The sequence below is a fragment of the Astyanax mexicanus genome, chromosome 12 (assembly GCF_023375975.1).
Source record: "Astyanax mexicanus isolate ESR-SI-001 chromosome 12, AstMex3_surface, whole genome shotgun sequence".
In the NCBI taxonomy this organism is placed as follows: Eukaryota; Metazoa; Chordata; class Actinopteri; order Characiformes; family Acestrorhamphidae; genus Astyanax; species Astyanax mexicanus.
In genome coordinates, this window is record NC_064419.1 from 21,269,146 (window position 1) to 21,286,122 (window position 16,977).

Here is a 16,977-nt window from a genome sequence, read left to right on the forward strand (position 1 = left end):
GTTCATTTTTTGAAGTGAGCAACAGAAAAAAATTTCATAAAAACTGGCATTTTATTATTTTTGACAAATGACAAAACTCTACAAATGTATCTGGGAGAGAAAATTCAAAGACAACTTGAGTAAAAAAATAAAATAAAAATATGAAAAAATAAAACAAGAAAAAGAGGAAGGAAACCCCAAAATTACTGCTCTTTATCAACAATCTAAAGCACAATGCCATATCCTGTTTCTTTTAAAACATGCTGGAAAAAAGACGACTGTGGGCCTCGTTATAGAGTGGCAGACCTACAAAACTTTCAGAGGTAGAGCAAACCCAATAAACACTGGGCTTTATAAACCCAGTGACAGAGAGGAAACAAAAAAAAAATAATAAACACACAACCATCAACAAGATCTTTTCTCCAGGTTTACAGCTGCACTGATTCCTGAAACTCTACGGCAGAGGAGAGACCAAGACACTTACAGGACAGGTATGGGAACATAGTAATTGTATCCCATATAAATCACTTGATATTTACATATATATTTTTTTTTCTTACAACCCCAATATATTTGTCTTCAAAGAGAAAAAAAGCATGTTTAAAAAAAAAAAATAAAAAAAAAAAAAGGAAAAAATACTCATTAAAAAAAATCCAAGATTTCTGTGTACATTCTGGACTGATTCAAGGTGGTTGGTTAAGGAAAAGCAAAAAAAAAAAAAAAAAAAAAAAAAAAAAACGCTCACAGCTGTTCAGAATACAGGACTTCAAATTGTCAAAAGAACACAGGACCTGCAAAACAAACATCCAGCAAAAAGCAAAACCCTACAATGCGTTTCTGTAAAGCACTGAAAAACATGTGGTAACAAATCAATTATTTTAAAAAATACCAAGCATTTAGATTATATGCTTAAAGATCAGACATTTGGAGGACAAACCAAATATATCCCTTCCTCTGGCCTGAAAGAACTCAACAAGAGGTCTTCACACAAAATCTAAGCTTCCATAGGATATGACATGAGGGAGAAACATTTCACAGACGCATTTTGTGCTAGGAGTCAGGCAGCGCTGCTGGAAAGGAGGAGCTGGAGTAGTACTGCAGTGGGCTGGAGGTCCTGAGAGAGGTGGAGACAGAACAGGTTACTCATGGTGGTGTCCCAGCAAATGGAGAGCACTGTGGAGAGAATGAAAAAGAGAGAGTCAGTCCACTGTTATGTCATTAGCAGCTAATCCTAACTTCAAAACGCACTGTGACAAGACAGTAGCTTTTTGTTCTTTGATGCATTACAGACACCTTGATTCAAGTCAATAGTCATTCCAGCATGGATTAATAATAGTCAGAAACACATTACCTAACCAAGCAGTCATTAACCAGGTTTAATTGGTTCTGATTTAGTTACGATTATGCTCTCGAACATCTGTGCAGGGTCTGCTACAGCTAAGCTTCAGAATATACATGGCTTAAACTGTGTGATGTTTCTTATACATAATTCTTACTTTACAGAGTAAGAAAGACAAGAAGGCTCTGTTGGACTTACCTGTTCTGTAACAGGTACTGTGCATTCTGAATCTGATCCTGGGTTCCTGTTATGGTGATAATGCGATCTTCTGAACCTTGAAGTGGTTCATCAATTTTAATCGATGCTCCAGATTCATGCCGGATCTGCTTAATCCTCTGGCCTCCTTTTCCAATGATTGACCCTGCCAACTGCGAAATAGTAAGGTTTAGAGTCAGTTTGCATTTTCCAACTAAGACTGGGTATTGTGAATAAAAATTCATTTCTTGATGCGTTTCGATACACCACCAACAAAGAACATAATATTATTTGTACATTATAGTAAATAGCAAACTGTGTATCTAAGTATTTCACTAATGTAGCATATTGCATTAATTTTGTTTAAGATGGTTATTTACGAATTAAATCATGCTGCACCATTAATTGTAATATTTGTATTTTATGTAGTATAAAATGATTAAATGTATAGACAATAGGGGTGTCACGATTTCGATATTTCATCGAAATTGTGTCATGGTCTCGAGCCTCGAAGTCAAAAAGTTGATCGAAGATCCCTCCCTCTAAGCTACGCAAGCACACGCGAGCTACGCAAATGGTGCAGCCATATAAGCATCACATATCAAGCCCACCTTTTAAATAAGATATTGTAAATTCGATTAATCAAACCAATGACTGACCATAGACTAATCTAAAACTGGCATAGGCCTCTCTGCTGTAAAAAAAAAAAAAAAAAAAAAAAGAAAATCGAGAACCGAATCGTGACCCTAAAATCGGAAATAAAATCGAATCAAGGATTTAGAGAATCGTGACACTCCTAATAGACAATAACAATATATTGCCCAGTCCTGGCTGCAATTATTCTTACTTGTAGGGCTTCAGGTCATGTTGTAAAAATAACTGCGTATCATAAGTGCACAACTGAACACACACACTTACATCTTTGGGAATTGTCACTTGTGTGGTGACCACCGGCCCACCCATATCACCATAGCTGCCCCTTCCACCTGAACAATAACACAGACAGACAAGAAATGCATGTCCTGGTTAGATATTGCCATTGACAGGAGCACAAAATTCAATTTCACTAATTTGCAATGGTTTAGGACACTTACCAGACTGATAGCTGTCCCATGAGGAGTTGTCTAATATTTGTTTAAAAAGGAAGAAAGAAAAAATGATTAATAATTGTTCTCTTTCTGACAAAAGATATAAATAGATGCATACACATGTATTATTGCTGTCAGACAAAAACTGCAACCTTTTATATATACACATTTATTTCATTTTACTAAAACACACTTTAGGTTGTTTCTCACACAGGGATTAGGCCGGGTCAAAGTTTTCCTTTCAATGTAAAGCCTGCATTTAAAATGCTATGGAATCCAAGAGTATGTTTAATCTCTACCTGAAAAACTGCCTTAATGCGAACCTTGTCATTTCAAAATGTTATAATAAATGGACCAACAGAAACGCTGGAACAAAATCAAAAAAGTTTAAATCGCTTCTAAAATTACCATTTTTGAAAGCAGAATTTTTGAACAATAGCAACAATAGATTATGTAAATAAACGCGCATTATTGCATAGATATTCCAAAATGAACACTTACCATATCCATCATTCTGTAGGGGCAAAGAGTGAAAGAGATGGTAAGAAACCTGAACAAAACACCATTTTTAGCAAACTAACAATAAACCAATGCCTGCATTCAGTCAGCTCAGTCGCACTTCCGTTTCTATGGTAACAAGTAATTTAGATTTCTGTTGCCAGGTAACAACAGGAAGTCAGTCTCAGGCAACCATCTGCCCATATAGTGTGTAGACACTTCTGGCTACAGAAGCCATCTTCTGAACTAGCATAGCATAGCTTCTAGTTTAGGCCAAGCCCAAAATCTCATCACGAAGAAGCAGCTGAAAGAATGCAGCTAAGTAAAATAGGAACCGAGATCACAGGGTGTACTCACCATGCTGCCTCCATAACGATCCCGGGGTCTACCTCTCCTGTCCCCTCTGGCAATTGAAAAATGTACAGATGTCAGAAAAGCTCAGAAACACTTCCAAGGCCAACACTGTACTCCAAGTGCTGCTGCAGGACAGGCTGCTGAACAACAATAAAGAACTTACTGTCTGTCATCCGAGTGACTGCGATGGGAGCTGTAATACTGGTCGTCTCTGTAAAACACATACACACACATACACGGTCAGCGCGCATCATAAAAAAAATCAATGCATACTTAAACAAGTTTACTAACAAGGCTTGACTTGGTATGTTCTAACTATAATGCATATCTTCAAACCAATCTATAATTCTAACATTTAAATTAAGCTTGTCATTTCTATAGTGCTCTTTATACTGGTTGGACAAACCAGCCCTGTTCTAACTGTCATTCAAAAAACAAAACTGAACTCCTAAGAACTGTTTTGAATGAGCAGAGCTAAACTGGCAAAACTGGAATAGGCATAGGTATGTAAATAATCCATCTGAAAATAGGCATGTAGTTGTTCAAAGTAACACATTAGTGCAAATGTAAGGGGATTACATTAAGTGACAGAAATGCACTTAATTGTGCCACTGTTTTAATGGCTAAAAAATACCATATTAAAACTAACACCCAACTACAGCATACAGAATAAGCTTACATATAACTAGACATCAGAGAATATATATATATATATATATATATATATATATATATATATATATATATATATATATATATATATATATATATATATATATATATAGTTCAGTGAATTACCAATTTGTGTCAGTTTACAAACCATTTTGCCTGATTTTGAAACACTAAGCACAGATTTATTGCAGGTTTTATACAGGAGTTTCAGTTTAGTTCTCCAGCACAGAGGATGAAGCAGTATTAAGATTAGCAGTTAACCTCTATTTCCCCATTCAGAGGTGAGTATTATCGGCCTGTTGCTGCTGTTAACCCCGGCTAGCACTGCTGGAGCAGTATAAGCATTAGACGCACTAGCTCTTTCGTCGCTCAGAGGTGAGTATACTGAACTGCAGTCTTGAAATCCAGCACGTCTCATGTATGAAAATAGACGTTCATTAAAAGTGCGCCTTATAATGCAAAAATACAGTACACACACACACACAATAGCAAATTGTTTTACACATATGTGCAACTGCTTCGCTCCAAATATGCTCCAAAAGGAGTGCTCCTGAAAATAAAGCTTGCTGCAGAACACACTCGAGAGAAAATTAATGGAATTAGCGTATGATGTATCTATGGCACCCTATTCACCCTCTGCGATGATGGGGTGGTCCCATTGGCATGTTCCGTGGGGGACGACTGCCACCTCTGCCTCCACCTCTGTGAGGAGGGGGGCCTCTGCGAGGGCTCATGTCGTCATAGTCTCTCCTACTGTGTTGCATGTGGTGACCCCCACGCCCACCACGATCGTATGGTCTACGATCAAATCCACCATGATCCCGAGAGGGGAAGCCTCCCATCGGACGACGACCTCTGTCCTCATACACTGTGGTGTAGCCACCATAGTCGTACGTTTCGTCATAAAAGTTGGGATCATACTGCTGGGCACGGCCTTTGATGGGTGCCTAAAATTAAAAAGGAATGCATGGAAATTAAAATCATCAGAAACTCACAGCACCCTTGTTTATGAGTTCACAGGAAGTTACATTGGTTTATTTTACCTCATTTATGAGTTCCAGCATGGTCTTAATACACTCAACAACCTTCTCTGCCTTGCCCCCCACTAACACTACACGGTCAGTGGACTGAGGGCAGCATTCCTGGAACAGCTTGATGGTTGTCTGGGTGTTCTGCAACAATAATTCACAGAGACATTAAGATGGGAGTTCAGTATGTCATGTTCTGACACAGAGAAGCTTTAACAGTTCTTTCTGAAGATGATCTTTAAATCTCACCTCACGAAGCTCTTTAATTTTGGCCCCCTTTACACCAATAATGCTGCCTGCTAAACTCTGATGGATCAGGATCCTCAACTCGCAGTCAAAGTCCACACCTTTATGATGCTGATACTGTGTCAATCAATCAAGACAGAAGACATATATTCAGATATTCATGGACACTTACAATTGTTTGTATCATTGTATCATTTGAAGTGAAAAAGAAAACAAGCTTACCTCTTCTAATGTAGGGATGATTTTTAGCAGTATTTCAGCCACAATAGGGATTTCTGCAGTGATGCTCAGGATCCTTCACATGTGCAATAGAATCAGTGTCACACAGTGAGAGATGAGAGCATAAAACAAAAATTAAATGAGAGCAGGGAATTCTTGCATTACACTACATTAACTAATGCCAGAGCCTGTCTGTGTGCATGAAAGAGTTACCCACAAGCGGATTAATCTAAGGTGTGTGGTCATGCACTCCCTCATGCTTTTGACTGCACATAAAAGGAGTGATGAGGCACAGCAAGAAAAACCAAAAACAAAGTGAGACTCCATCTGGTTCCTGGAAAGGCAGGATGGAGAAGAGAAGGAAAGGAAAGAGGATATGCACACTGTGTATTAAAGGAGTGTTCGGGAGCTTTAGTACACATTAGCTCTGATGAAAGAAGACAGAGGGGGAAATAAGAGGGAACCAAATGTAAGGGAAAAGAAGACAGCGATTCAGAGAAGAAAGACGAATTGGTGTGAAATAAGTAAGTGAAGCAAGATGTCCTTTACTGTTAGAAGAGAGATGGACAGATTTGAGGGAGAAAATGGTGAGGGGAAGAGTAGATGCACGGCAGGGATCACTGGCAGCGGGCAGACATTTGGGCTTTCAAAATAAGTCAACAACCAAAGGAACACATCACAATACAAACAGAACAGGAGAGAAGGATTTCAATGCACTGCCCTTCACCCTTATTTACTGATCTGATTATTAGCAAGAAGTACTTAAATATAGAACTAAAAAAACATTGCAACTATGTACTTTTATAAGAAGGTTTCTGATCTCTTTGGGTGAGGACAAAGAGAAATAGCACCTTTGAAAAGGGAGGGAGTCGTTAGATGACAGATGGCAGCACAGGCATTTTGCATAACATTATAGCACTTCTAATAATATTGTAACCATAACATATGAGTGGTTGCTTATGGCAGTAGGGAGTATTCTGGTATAAAGGACACTATTAAGAGTACTGGTATTGGCAGTAACAATGCTGAGAGTACTTGGAGGTTGGAGTATCTGAGTGGCACGTACCGCTCGGGCCCACTGCTGTCTGGGACTGACACAGTGGCATTGTACTGCAGGGGCGGGGCCAGCCACCCAGAGCAATCAAGCACACAGATGTCAATCAAGTAAGGCGCCCAATAGGGAGGGCACGATTATGGGCGGGGCCAACCAGGGAGTCAGGAGGTCAGGCGGCAACGCAGGTGGGCGGGACAAGTCGATCCAGAATATGGGAATTGGCCAGAAATAAATAACAAATAAAAACAAAAACAAGGAAAAAGGGGAGAGGGAGTGGAAGAGGAGTACATTTTTAATTGTAAATAATTTCACTGCGATTTCATACTCTCATATATTGGAGGAGAAATGAGGACAGGACAAGAAGAAAGCAATGAGCATCTATTTTGGCCTTTAATAAAATACTTTTGGTTCATTAATTACTTAAATTTTACTTTACAGGTACATGATTCTTCACTTTGAAATCAAGGGAATTAAAATATCTTAAATATCAATTATGGACAGGGTGGCAAAGCTGATAAGTAGAAGTGTGTTTGAAACAATATTAGCATGGTAAAATACTGTGTGGCCATCACAGTTTACAGCCCCTGTATACATATGCGCAAATGCACATGAACTGCTATGCTATGGCCAAAAACTAGATAGTCATGTACTCACATCTGTGCGCAGAGCTTTAATGTTCTTGCCTGCCTTTCCAATAACAGCTCCTGCATTCTGGATAAAAGGGACAAGCAAACAAGTCCATGTTAAAACACAGCAACTAGTTACAATACATTGTGCTGCAAGCCAGGGTAAAAACACTCACTTTGCTCTGGAGCAATACCCGCAGCTCCACCATTTCATCAGACTTTCTAGAGCGTTTATAGTCCGGCTTGTCATCGATATCCTGCGCAGGACGCTTGCCTGGGCAAAAAACACAAACTACAATGAACTACAGTAACTTGTTGAAATATAATTGGACGATATGAAACTTGTGAGCAGTGAATAGACTAACAAATTCTATGGAGGAAACAGAAAAAGAGAATTCACGCAATGCAAATTAAAAACTGCATTAGCATGTGCTTAGGCGTTCCATTTAACAGATGTTTTACATCTCATACTGAGTATGTACACACCAAGCATTTGCATTATAGGGACTTGTTCACATTAGTAGTTGAGAGTGACGCCAGGAATTACACACGTTCAGGACAAGTGATCACTAAAACCCCATTCAGCTGGGGGTAAAAAAAAAAAAAAAAAAGCATATGGATCAAACCTGACATGTATTAGCTCTATGCGCTGTACAGGTCTGAATACGATTAGGCAAGCACAAAAACATCTTTCTGAAAAAGACTAGTAATTAGCAGATTTGTGTGTGTGCGCCCCACTTTTTTATATCAATAGATACCCAACAACAGCTGGCAGTATTAGAGTCTTTCACGATTTCAGATCGTTAAATCAATACAGCCCATAACACAACCTCTTTTATCAAAACAGTCTAATCCAATATTTTACCGTTGCTTTCCGGGCTGAAAGTGGTCTCCTCTTCCTGCTGATCGTTTTCTGTGTCCATTATCGGTCTACACTACCTGCAGTGATGAACTGCCCAACAGTCCCTCTGTAAGTAAAGAGCATGAAAACAGGTAAACTTGGGAGCTCTGTAAAGAAAGTTGGCAAATAATTTTATCCAGTTATGTAAATAAATAAAATAAAATAAACACATTACCACAGATTATGTGCCAAATTGGTTAGGTCACTTTTGTCTGGCAGTAATTGCACCCACAAGATCTGCAACTAGAAGTGGAAACAATAAGTAGAGATGTATACAGGAAATGTGGAAATAATAAAACACTAGCTAATAAAGATCTCACAATGTCTTCTCAAATTTCAAATGCAATAAATATCTACAGAGAGCACTTAATAAATCTTCAATTTTAGTAAATTAAAACCCCATGAAATATAATCAAGAGGAAGGTGGACAATTACAAGCCACCAAACTAAGCTGAACTGCTTGAAATTTTTGCACCAGGAGTGGCATAAAGTTATCCAAAAGCAGTGTGCAAGACTGGTGGAGGGGAACCTGCCAAGATCCATGAAAACTGTAATTAAAAAAGTGTTATTCCACCAAATAGTGATTTCTGAACTTTTATAACTTCATGAATACTGATGTGTCATTTTTCGTTTTTGCAAAAAAATGCTCTAAATGACAATATTTTTATTTGGATTTTGGAAGAAATATTCCGTAGTTTATAGAATAAAAACAACAACGTTCATTTAACTCAAACATTTAACACAGTTACCTATAAATAGCAAAATCAGAGAAGATGATTCAGAAACTGAAGTGGTCTCTCATTTATTTCAAAGCCGCATATTCTAGCCAAGCTACAATTGTAAATTTGAGAGATATAACAAATAATCACACAACAGGAAGCTAGCTAACTAGCTAGTAAGCTAACATTCCAAGGAACACGGAAGTTATTCATTCAGATATCAAGGGGTTTCACAGCTGCTACTCTTACCTCCACACAGCTAAAATAAAAATCTAAAAAAATACCTAAAGAATAGTCACAGAGCTAACGTTAGCTAAATAGATATAAATAGATATAGGTAGCCAACCTATCTATGTTAAAACGAAACATGAAAGAAAGAAGTAACTAAGTTACCTGATTTCAGTAGCTAGTAAGCTCAACTTGTTCCATTTTTTAACTTCGAACCCCTAAATAATTCAAAGCTTTAAAACGGAGCCACAATAATTTACGAGGTAAACGAAATATTAAATAAATATTATTGTTAATAAGTTGCTCTGCGTTAAACGCATTCTTTGCCCAGTGAGAGCACCCAGCTGCTGAGCAACAAGCCAGCCTCAGTAACAATAGAAGGCTCAAGCTAATGCTAAATTAGCTTAGCTAGTTAGCTAGCTTAGCTAAGTCAAGCTAGCTGTCTAACCTAGCTAAGCTAACTTCCTCTTGCTTTACATTATGTGAGTGCTATTGCCGCAGACATAAAACTAGCTAGCTACTTACATTAGTGCTTCACTTACTTATAACTAGCTAGATTAGGTTGGTCCTTTAACGTAAAACGCAAAATAATTGAAAGTGAAGTTGATTTCAGACGAACAAACAGCTAAAAAACCAAACACTTCAGCTAACGCTATCGAGCCTGCTAACACAAGCGGAGCCACTCATAAGTGGAGGAGAGTAACCCAGGTCCAGAAACTAAAAATCCATCCCAGGTTTTTGTACCAACTGCCTGAGCGGCTCGGCTGCAGCCAGGTTAGCCCAGGCAGTTAGTACAAAAGCCTGGGATGGATTTTCACTTTCTGGACCTGGGTTATCCTCCTCTACTCATTAGCTAACCTAGCGAAGCTAACACCAACGTTAGCCTCTCCTTACTCTAGTTATTTGATAAACTGTATCAAGGGTCACACATATTCACAATACTAAGCACAAACGAACAATATAAGACCGTTATACGCTAATATAACTAGCCAGCCACGTTAGCTAACGCTAGCATATAAAGTATATCCATAAACAGAAACATGGTAACCAGCCTACCTGCACAGCGCCCGTCCCCTAACAAACGACGACGCACAAAAAAAAACTTGAGAAGGAAATGTGAAAAAAAGCCGCTTCAGCTTTGGCCAATGAAAGCCCGTCCCTCCATAACAAAGCACACTTTCATTGGTCTAAGCTTAACAGAGGGTGGGCAGTAACGTGACGATTGGACAAACGAGCCGTCAATCTTAATTTCCCACCCACGCTGATCAGGAGGTTCGGTTGTAAGGATGTTGCTCTGTACCTCAGTAATGGGGGTATGATATCTGTTCTGTTTTCTGATTAAAGTTGTGTTTCAGGACTACAGAACGCGTCAGAGAGACTGTAAACCATTAAACCAAGCGTTTAATTCCTCAAAAGCTTTAGCTTTGTAACGTTAGCTGAGTCGTTGGGAAACTTGAAGCCACAGATTAAAACAGCAACATCTGCTGAAGTTGAGCTGATGTGAGTATGCTTTCTGCTAACTACTGGTTCTGATAGAAGTTTGCATTAAAAATGTAAAACAGACTACAAGTCTTTTGATAGCCTGCTAATGTTTTTTTATTCATTCTAAAATATATTTGTATTTAATTCGAGTTATTTTATATGCATTTAGGGCTGTACCCATCGGATATAACCTAGCTAACAATAAATGTTAATCTATAGATTATTTGGTCAATTGAACTGAAGTTATGATTATGAAGTTACATCCTTTACATTCAATTTAATTTTTTAAATGTATTAATTTATTTTTTAATAAATATAATTCCACACAGTTAGTTCCGATCTTGCAATTTGATTGGCTGAGAGGCGTTCTATGAGTGCTGTTATCAACCAGTAATGCACTATAACTGAAGCGCTCCATGTATTACTCTGCCACATACAGGTAACCTAGAAACGATGCAGCGCTTACAAGCCAAACAGCCCAGCTACAAATAGAACAGCAATGGAACTATTTTAACTTGCAGAGTTTTATTAACCAAACAGATCGTATTTTCTGGTCCTCTTTAACTCTTAAATCTTACAATAAACAGTGATAAAGGAACTGTGGTATAATCGCAATAATACACTCGAGGTTCGTGCCTATGACCCCACAACAGCAGTGTCAATATTACACGTTATAGCACTCCCTCTCGTGTATTTAATAATTTAAAATACATGAGACTATTATTGCTTAAATAACCAACCCCCTTTAACCTTACATGCAGCTTTTATATTAAACACATTGCAAACATACTATCCTTTTATTTGAGTTAAGGAAAAGTGTAAAATATGAAAAAACTGCTTTATATAGAGGTTTCCAATAGAACCAATAGAGTCCTTCTGGCAGCTTCTAAATTAGATGCAAAGATCTGATGTGCATACTTCATTATCTCAAATGACCCTCCCCCCAACGCTCACCCCACCCCACACACTCACTGAACTGAAACACCCCCACCACTCCTTACACACAACACAAAGACTTTCCTGAAACCTCCCTATCACTCTATACGCACTCAACACAGAGACTAAAACTGTCTTTATCAGCAATATTTGCTGCTAATTCTATTCCACCTCAGTGACTGCAGACCTATGCTGACTGTATGTCCTGTATATTACAGTAAGTTACATATCTCTGCAACTTAACTTCACCACACACATATAGACTGTATTGGGTCTGTTAAACAGTCTCATGTTTGCTGTATTTATTGTACTGTCTCGATAACAATATTTTGTGGACGATATATCATCACAAAAATGATTGCGCTAAACAATATCATTGTCATTTTAAGATTATTTAAATGCCACTGATATAAAAGAATAATATGTATGATATAATAGCAAAATAAGGCAATTATACCCTTTTAAAGAAAACAGATTTTACTTAATCAAAAAAAAACTTTACCTACTGCGGTACACACTGTGTGTACTTGTACTCAGATGGAAGGACAATAAAATCCTCTTGACTTGACTTATCCAATTTTGAAAATCACATTAAAACAGTAATTCTTGATTAACCTCCCAGATCTACATGGTATCATGAAATTATAAAGTAAATAAATAAATAAATGAAATAAACTTTTCATTCATCTCTTATCATTACTGGTTTGTTAATAACATAAACCGTAATTGATGGCAATAATACAAACAACTAACCCTTTTATTATTAATTATTTCAAGTCTTACAACTGTTACAGATATTCTTATAATTATTTATATTTCCAAATATATACGAAAAGGTGTATATTTACTTTATACTATGAACGTTTAATTTATGCATATATATCTATTTATTTAATAAATATACAGATACATAGGTATTAAATATTTATTTGATATTTTAATCTGATTTAAGCAGTATGTGTCTTAGTACCACCCCCCTACTAATTAAGCCAGAGTTTTAAAATAAGACAAAAAAGTTGTCCTGGCACTGCTGTACTGAGTGCACTGTATGAACAAAAGCACCGGCTCATTCATAGTCTCCTCTGAAATTTAAAGATATAAAAAATAGTGTTTTTTCTTTTGTTTGTCTAAAAATGGAAGCGTTTCCATTAGATTAGAGTGGAGCCTTGCTATGTGATTTGATTGCATTCAGTGTGTGAATGAACAGTGTCATTTTGGGATGTAATTAATTTTTGCAATTCATCGTGTGTTTAGAACTGGGAGCTGTTCCGGTGGTTAGCAAGAACATGCCAGCAGCAGGTAATGCCCAGGTTACCCAGGCTTGGCTACGCTCCTCATGGCAAATTCAGGTGCCTCAAACGTGGCTTGAAGCTTGTGTGGAATGGGTGCTAGAGGAGGCAGGAGGTGTGGCCGTGCCTCAAGCCCAACTCAACAAGCAGGTTCTGGACCAGTGGCTACTCACGGACCTAAGAGACCTCGCCCATCCTTTACTGCCTGCCTGCATTTCAGAGGCCCAGAAGATGGAATTGAATGGCTGCTACTGCCTCCAGTTGGACTCCCTGCTGGACGTCAGCCAGCCAGCCTACTCTCAGCTGCAGCGAGTCCGTGGTTCTGACTGCACCAATGAGCAGGTCACTGCTGTGACTCAGGCCACTCAGAAGCCGTGGGAGGCCAAGCCCACACGCATGCTAATGCTGCAGCTTACCGATGGGGTCCAGAGCCTGGAGGGCATGGAATACCGGCCCATCCCAGCCCTTAATACAAGTCTTCCTCCAGGCACCAAGCTCCAGGTGGCGGGAACCGTGGTGGTACGTCTTGGGGTGTTGTTGCTGAAGGCGGAAAATGTAAGAGTTCTGGGTGGGGAAGTGGAGCAGCTTGTGGAGAGGCATTCCCAGTCAAAGTTACTTTGCAGAACCCTAGGATTGCCTGAGGAAAATCATCCGCAAGAAGCAGAACCAGATGATCAAGAGCTGCTTGCAGATGTGGAAGCTTTAAGGGAGCCTCAGTTAGGTGGGGCCACTCTGGACAGTGGTTATGACAGCAATGGTGGCAGCCTGGCCTCACAAGCTTCTGTCAGAACTGACTGGTCTCGTAGCTATCAGTTGGAACCTTCCCACCATGCGACACCTGCTTCTATTAGCCGGAATGTAGTTGAACCTTCCGATGAGGACTTCCATGATATTCCAGATAACTTTGATGATATTCCCGACAACTTTGATGAGGTTCCAGAGAATTTTGACGAGGTTCCAGAGAACTTTGATAATGTCCCAGAGGACTTTGATGACATTCCAATGGAGGAACTGGACAGCATCATGACGCCTACAGAAATGAAGGTCTTGCCAACAAATGGAGGTATGGAATATGATGGGATGGGAGAACGGCATGCTGCCCCAAGCTCAGATAGACAAGTCAACCAAGGTGGAGGACCAAGCCACCTCAGTTTTGCTTCTGGAGCAAATGTCAATAAGTCCAACGGTCATTCTGTGGGATCAAAAATATACAATCAAATGGCTGATGCAGGTGCTTCAGATGATTCTCTCACTTCCCCAGATCCAAAGATTCCCAGATTTGATTCTATCTTTACCAGCCCTCAGATTGGAGCACATGTTTCTACAGACAAGCCTAACATTAAAGCAGACATGTCTCTCCTCAACTACCTGTGCATTCTGCAAAATGGCACTTGGCCTCCCTCTATCGTTCAAGTGGTGCGACTTCAGGCCTTTATAGTCACTCTAGTTGGAAACCTGCGCTGCAGTGGTGGGGAATGGAAACTCGGGGCCACCATATCAGATGGCACTGGATATCTGGACGTGGATCTCTCTGACGCTTTGCTGACTAATCTGATTGGCTTCTCAGCAGCAGAATCCAAAGTGCTAAGGAAGGACCCAGCAAAGCGTAGAGTGGTTGATTCTGGGATACAGAACTGTCAGAGGGAGCTGGTGGATATGTGTTGTGTGATGAGCGTTCAGTTAGAGCCATCAGGGAAATGCGTGGTATTAAAGACAGATCTTCTGGCAGACAGAGAGTTCTGTGAGCTACAGAGGAGAGTCACAGAGAGAAGGAGTTAACATTTTATTTGGTGCTTCATTAAAATCCTAAACTTAAGTAACTGCTTTTTAATAGTGTCAACTCAGATTCACATTTGAATTGGTGGAGGAAATTTGAATTTCACAATGAATTACAGGGGTGCATGGGCAACCAGGCAGTCTGTAATGCGACTCCAAATAATTTAAAGTTATTAGTACATTTGAATGCATATTTATGTCCGTGGCTGAGTGATATAGTGAAAATATATTCACCATACATAGTATGCTTCAAATTGTTATTCATATATACCTCCTGTACTTAGCACAGTGCTATATAATCAAAATGCTGCACCTTATCCAATTAAACAGGACGAATTACATTGTTTGCAGCCGGGCTCAAAAGGATTTTAAACAGTGCTATGCAAAATTGCTGTTAAGTTCAAGATGTCTGTTTCTTTAGTGTATACAAAAGTAACTGGTCTTTTCAGTTCTTTGTTTAATTTGTTTAGTTCATTTCCATTATAGGACATTTACATCCTTTTAGACCTGCAGTTCTAAGTGCTGTTTATCTGACTGAGGCAATTTTGAAGTCTGTGGCTGTTCAGGGTTCCATTTTCTTTAAATTATTTAATCTTTTTTTATTCAGTTCAAATTTTTGAAATCTGGTATTTTTTTGTCACATTTCACACTTTTACACACTTCCCTCTACCTCCTGCTAGTAGATTATATTGGTTATAGTCTTAAACATTTAATCAGTATTATTGATGTAAACATACTGTTTTTGTACATCAAAGAATGATAAAGGTGCTTCAGTATCTTTAAAAGGCAATTAATTATCTAACATTGTCCCATTGTTCCAACATACCTGGATTCTAGATTTACTTTTATTTCTCCTAAAGGGTAAACTTCCTGAAAAATCAGGACCTGTATTCATAGTTTGTCAGTGATTTAGTCTCCACTTATTTCCTGTAACCATTCTGACAAGAACATATTCTAGATCAGAAGCTTTTAAGAATATTTTTTTAAAATATATTTTTATAACTTAATTTTTTATTCTATTTCATCTATACCTGCATAAGCTCTCTGTCAGTTCTGTTAAAAGAGCTAACAGGCATTTATGTTGACTAGCAGTGCTTATTGTGATTGGGGAGAAGGAAGGTCATTCTATTCACCCACAAACAAGCAAAGGTTTAGGAACTCCTAGGCACAGATGGCTGTGGCATTCACAGAGATCAAACTGGCATTAGGGGAGACGCTCAGACAGCTGAGTCTCTCTTTCAGTATACTTTTAATGCCTAAACCTTAATTTCCTAACTTTACTTTCATCTGTCTCGTTTGTTGTGTCTCAGTTGAGACTGGCTTTAGTAATGTTGCAGTTAGGTCAAACTTGCCGACTACAATGTTTAAAATCGAAATGTATTACTTTTTACTTGTTGAATATTACCTAAATAAAAATATAAACTGAATTAAATGCTGTCAGTGTTGTTCTGAATTTGTCATACACTAGTGATTTACCAAATGTAGTTCTGGAGGTCCTCTGCCTTGCACAGTTAAGGATTTTCATTGCTTTAAGGTGTCCTTTTTAACCCAGTATCACAATGTCACAATATTAAATACCACAGAATTGGTCAATGTTCAACATTAAATTCCTCACCTGAACATAATGGCCAAATCATTATTTGATTTCTCTCAGAGACAAATAAATAATTAATGCTGTGTTCCATTTGATCTCTTGTGTAGAAATTTTTAGTCAACTATAATGCTCCAAGTTGAATTTCATGTCAGGAAGGTTAGAAGAGTTTTACCAACCCCAAGCTTAGAATCCAAGATGGCTGCTGCACTGCACATCAACAGTAGTAAAAGCAGTAGTATTATGAAGTTTTTTAGAACTTATAATTTTGTCGAACTTTCTTTTTGCTAACTTTTTTGGGAGAGTTTGAAACATTGAAAAAGCAACTCAGAAGTGATGTACTTCCATTTTTTTTCTTTGATTACCAAATACAAAAAAAAAATTGCTTTTCATAGGTATAGGTACATTTTTCCCAAATTCCAAATAATAGTGTTTATTTTCAGAAAATAAGAAATGCAAAGAAAACAAGTTCATATTCATAAATCAATATTAGGTGGAATAACCAAGTTTTCATGCGTCTTGACATGTTCTCCTCCACCAGTCTTACACACTGCTTTTGGATAACTTTTTGCCACTCCTGGTGCAAAAAAAATCAAGCAGTTCAGATTGATGGCTTGTGATCATTCATTTCCCTTTGAGGTTTTCAAATTTGGTAAAATCGAAGAAACTCATCATTTTTAAGTGGTCTCTTTTTTCCCAGAGCTGTATTTTCCCATTATGAAAAAAATGTATATGTTATGTAAGTGTAATAGCACAG

General features: G+C 38.3%; 2 protein-coding genes across 4 annotated transcripts; one reads left to right on the forward strand and one right to left on the reverse strand.

Annotated features, from left to right (window-relative positions):
- Nucleotides 1-32: 32 nt before the first annotated feature.
- On the reverse strand, nt 33-10,290 carry hnrnpk (heterogeneous nuclear ribonucleoprotein K). Of its 3 annotated transcripts, none has more exons than XM_007237424.3 (17): nt 10,203-10,290; nt 8,375-8,442; nt 8,164-8,266; nt 7,475-7,572; nt 7,327-7,383; nt 6,685-6,728; nt 5,622-5,694; nt 5,403-5,516; nt 5,169-5,297; nt 4,759-5,072; nt 3,617-3,664; nt 3,457-3,502; nt 3,103-3,115; nt 2,608-2,637; nt 2,432-2,499; nt 1,517-1,686; nt 33-1,152 (listed from the first exon to the last, which is right to left on the reverse strand). In XM_007237424.3, the coding sequence occupies exons 3-17, from the start codon at nt 8,219-8,221 to the stop codon at nt 1,119-1,121; spliced, it is 1,296 nt and encodes a 431-aa protein (XP_007237486.3). In that variant the 5' UTR covers nt 8,222-8,266; nt 8,375-8,442; nt 10,203-10,290; the 3' UTR covers nt 33-1,118. The 3 variants fall into 3 exon arrangements, with proteins under 3 accessions (XP_007237486.3, XP_049341817.1, XP_049341818.1); XM_049485860.1 differs by having other exon boundaries at nt 3,103-3,151; XM_049485861.1 differs by lacking the exons at nt 6,685-6,728; nt 8,375-8,442; nt 10,203-10,290 and having other exon boundaries at nt 3,103-3,151.
- Nucleotides 10,291-10,378: 88 nt separating this feature from the next.
- rmi1 (RMI1, RecQ mediated genome instability 1, homolog (S. cerevisiae)) lies at nt 10,379-16,061 on the forward strand. The gene is made up of 2 exons (XM_007237426.4): nt 10,379-10,646; nt 12,819-16,061. Exon 2 carries the CDS (start codon nt 12,851-12,853, stop codon nt 14,630-14,632), a length of 1,782 nt encoding a protein of 593 aa, XP_007237488.3. The 5' UTR covers nt 10,379-10,646; nt 12,819-12,850; the 3' UTR covers nt 14,633-16,061.
- Nucleotides 16,062-16,977: the final 916 nt, after the last annotated feature.

Excerpts from the sequence above, each read along its gene's own strand:
- hnrnpk (XM_049485860.1), bottom strand. The coding sequence starts at position 8,221 with ATGGACACAGAAAACGATCAGCAGGAAGAGGAGACCACTTTCAGCCCG. Across the intron at positions 5,298-5,402 it reads AAATTAAAGAGCTTCGTGAG|AACACCCAGACAACCATCAA; the intron begins GTGAGATTTAAA and ends TTATTGTTGCAG. Across the intron at positions 3,665-4,758 it reads CCACCCCATCATCGCAGAGG|AGACGACCAGTATTACAGCT; the intron begins GTGAATAGGGTG and ends TGTGTTTTACAG.
- rmi1 (XM_007237426.4), top strand. The coding sequence starts at position 12,851 with ATGCCAGCAGCAGGTAATGCCCAGGTTACCCAGGCTTGGCTACGCTCC.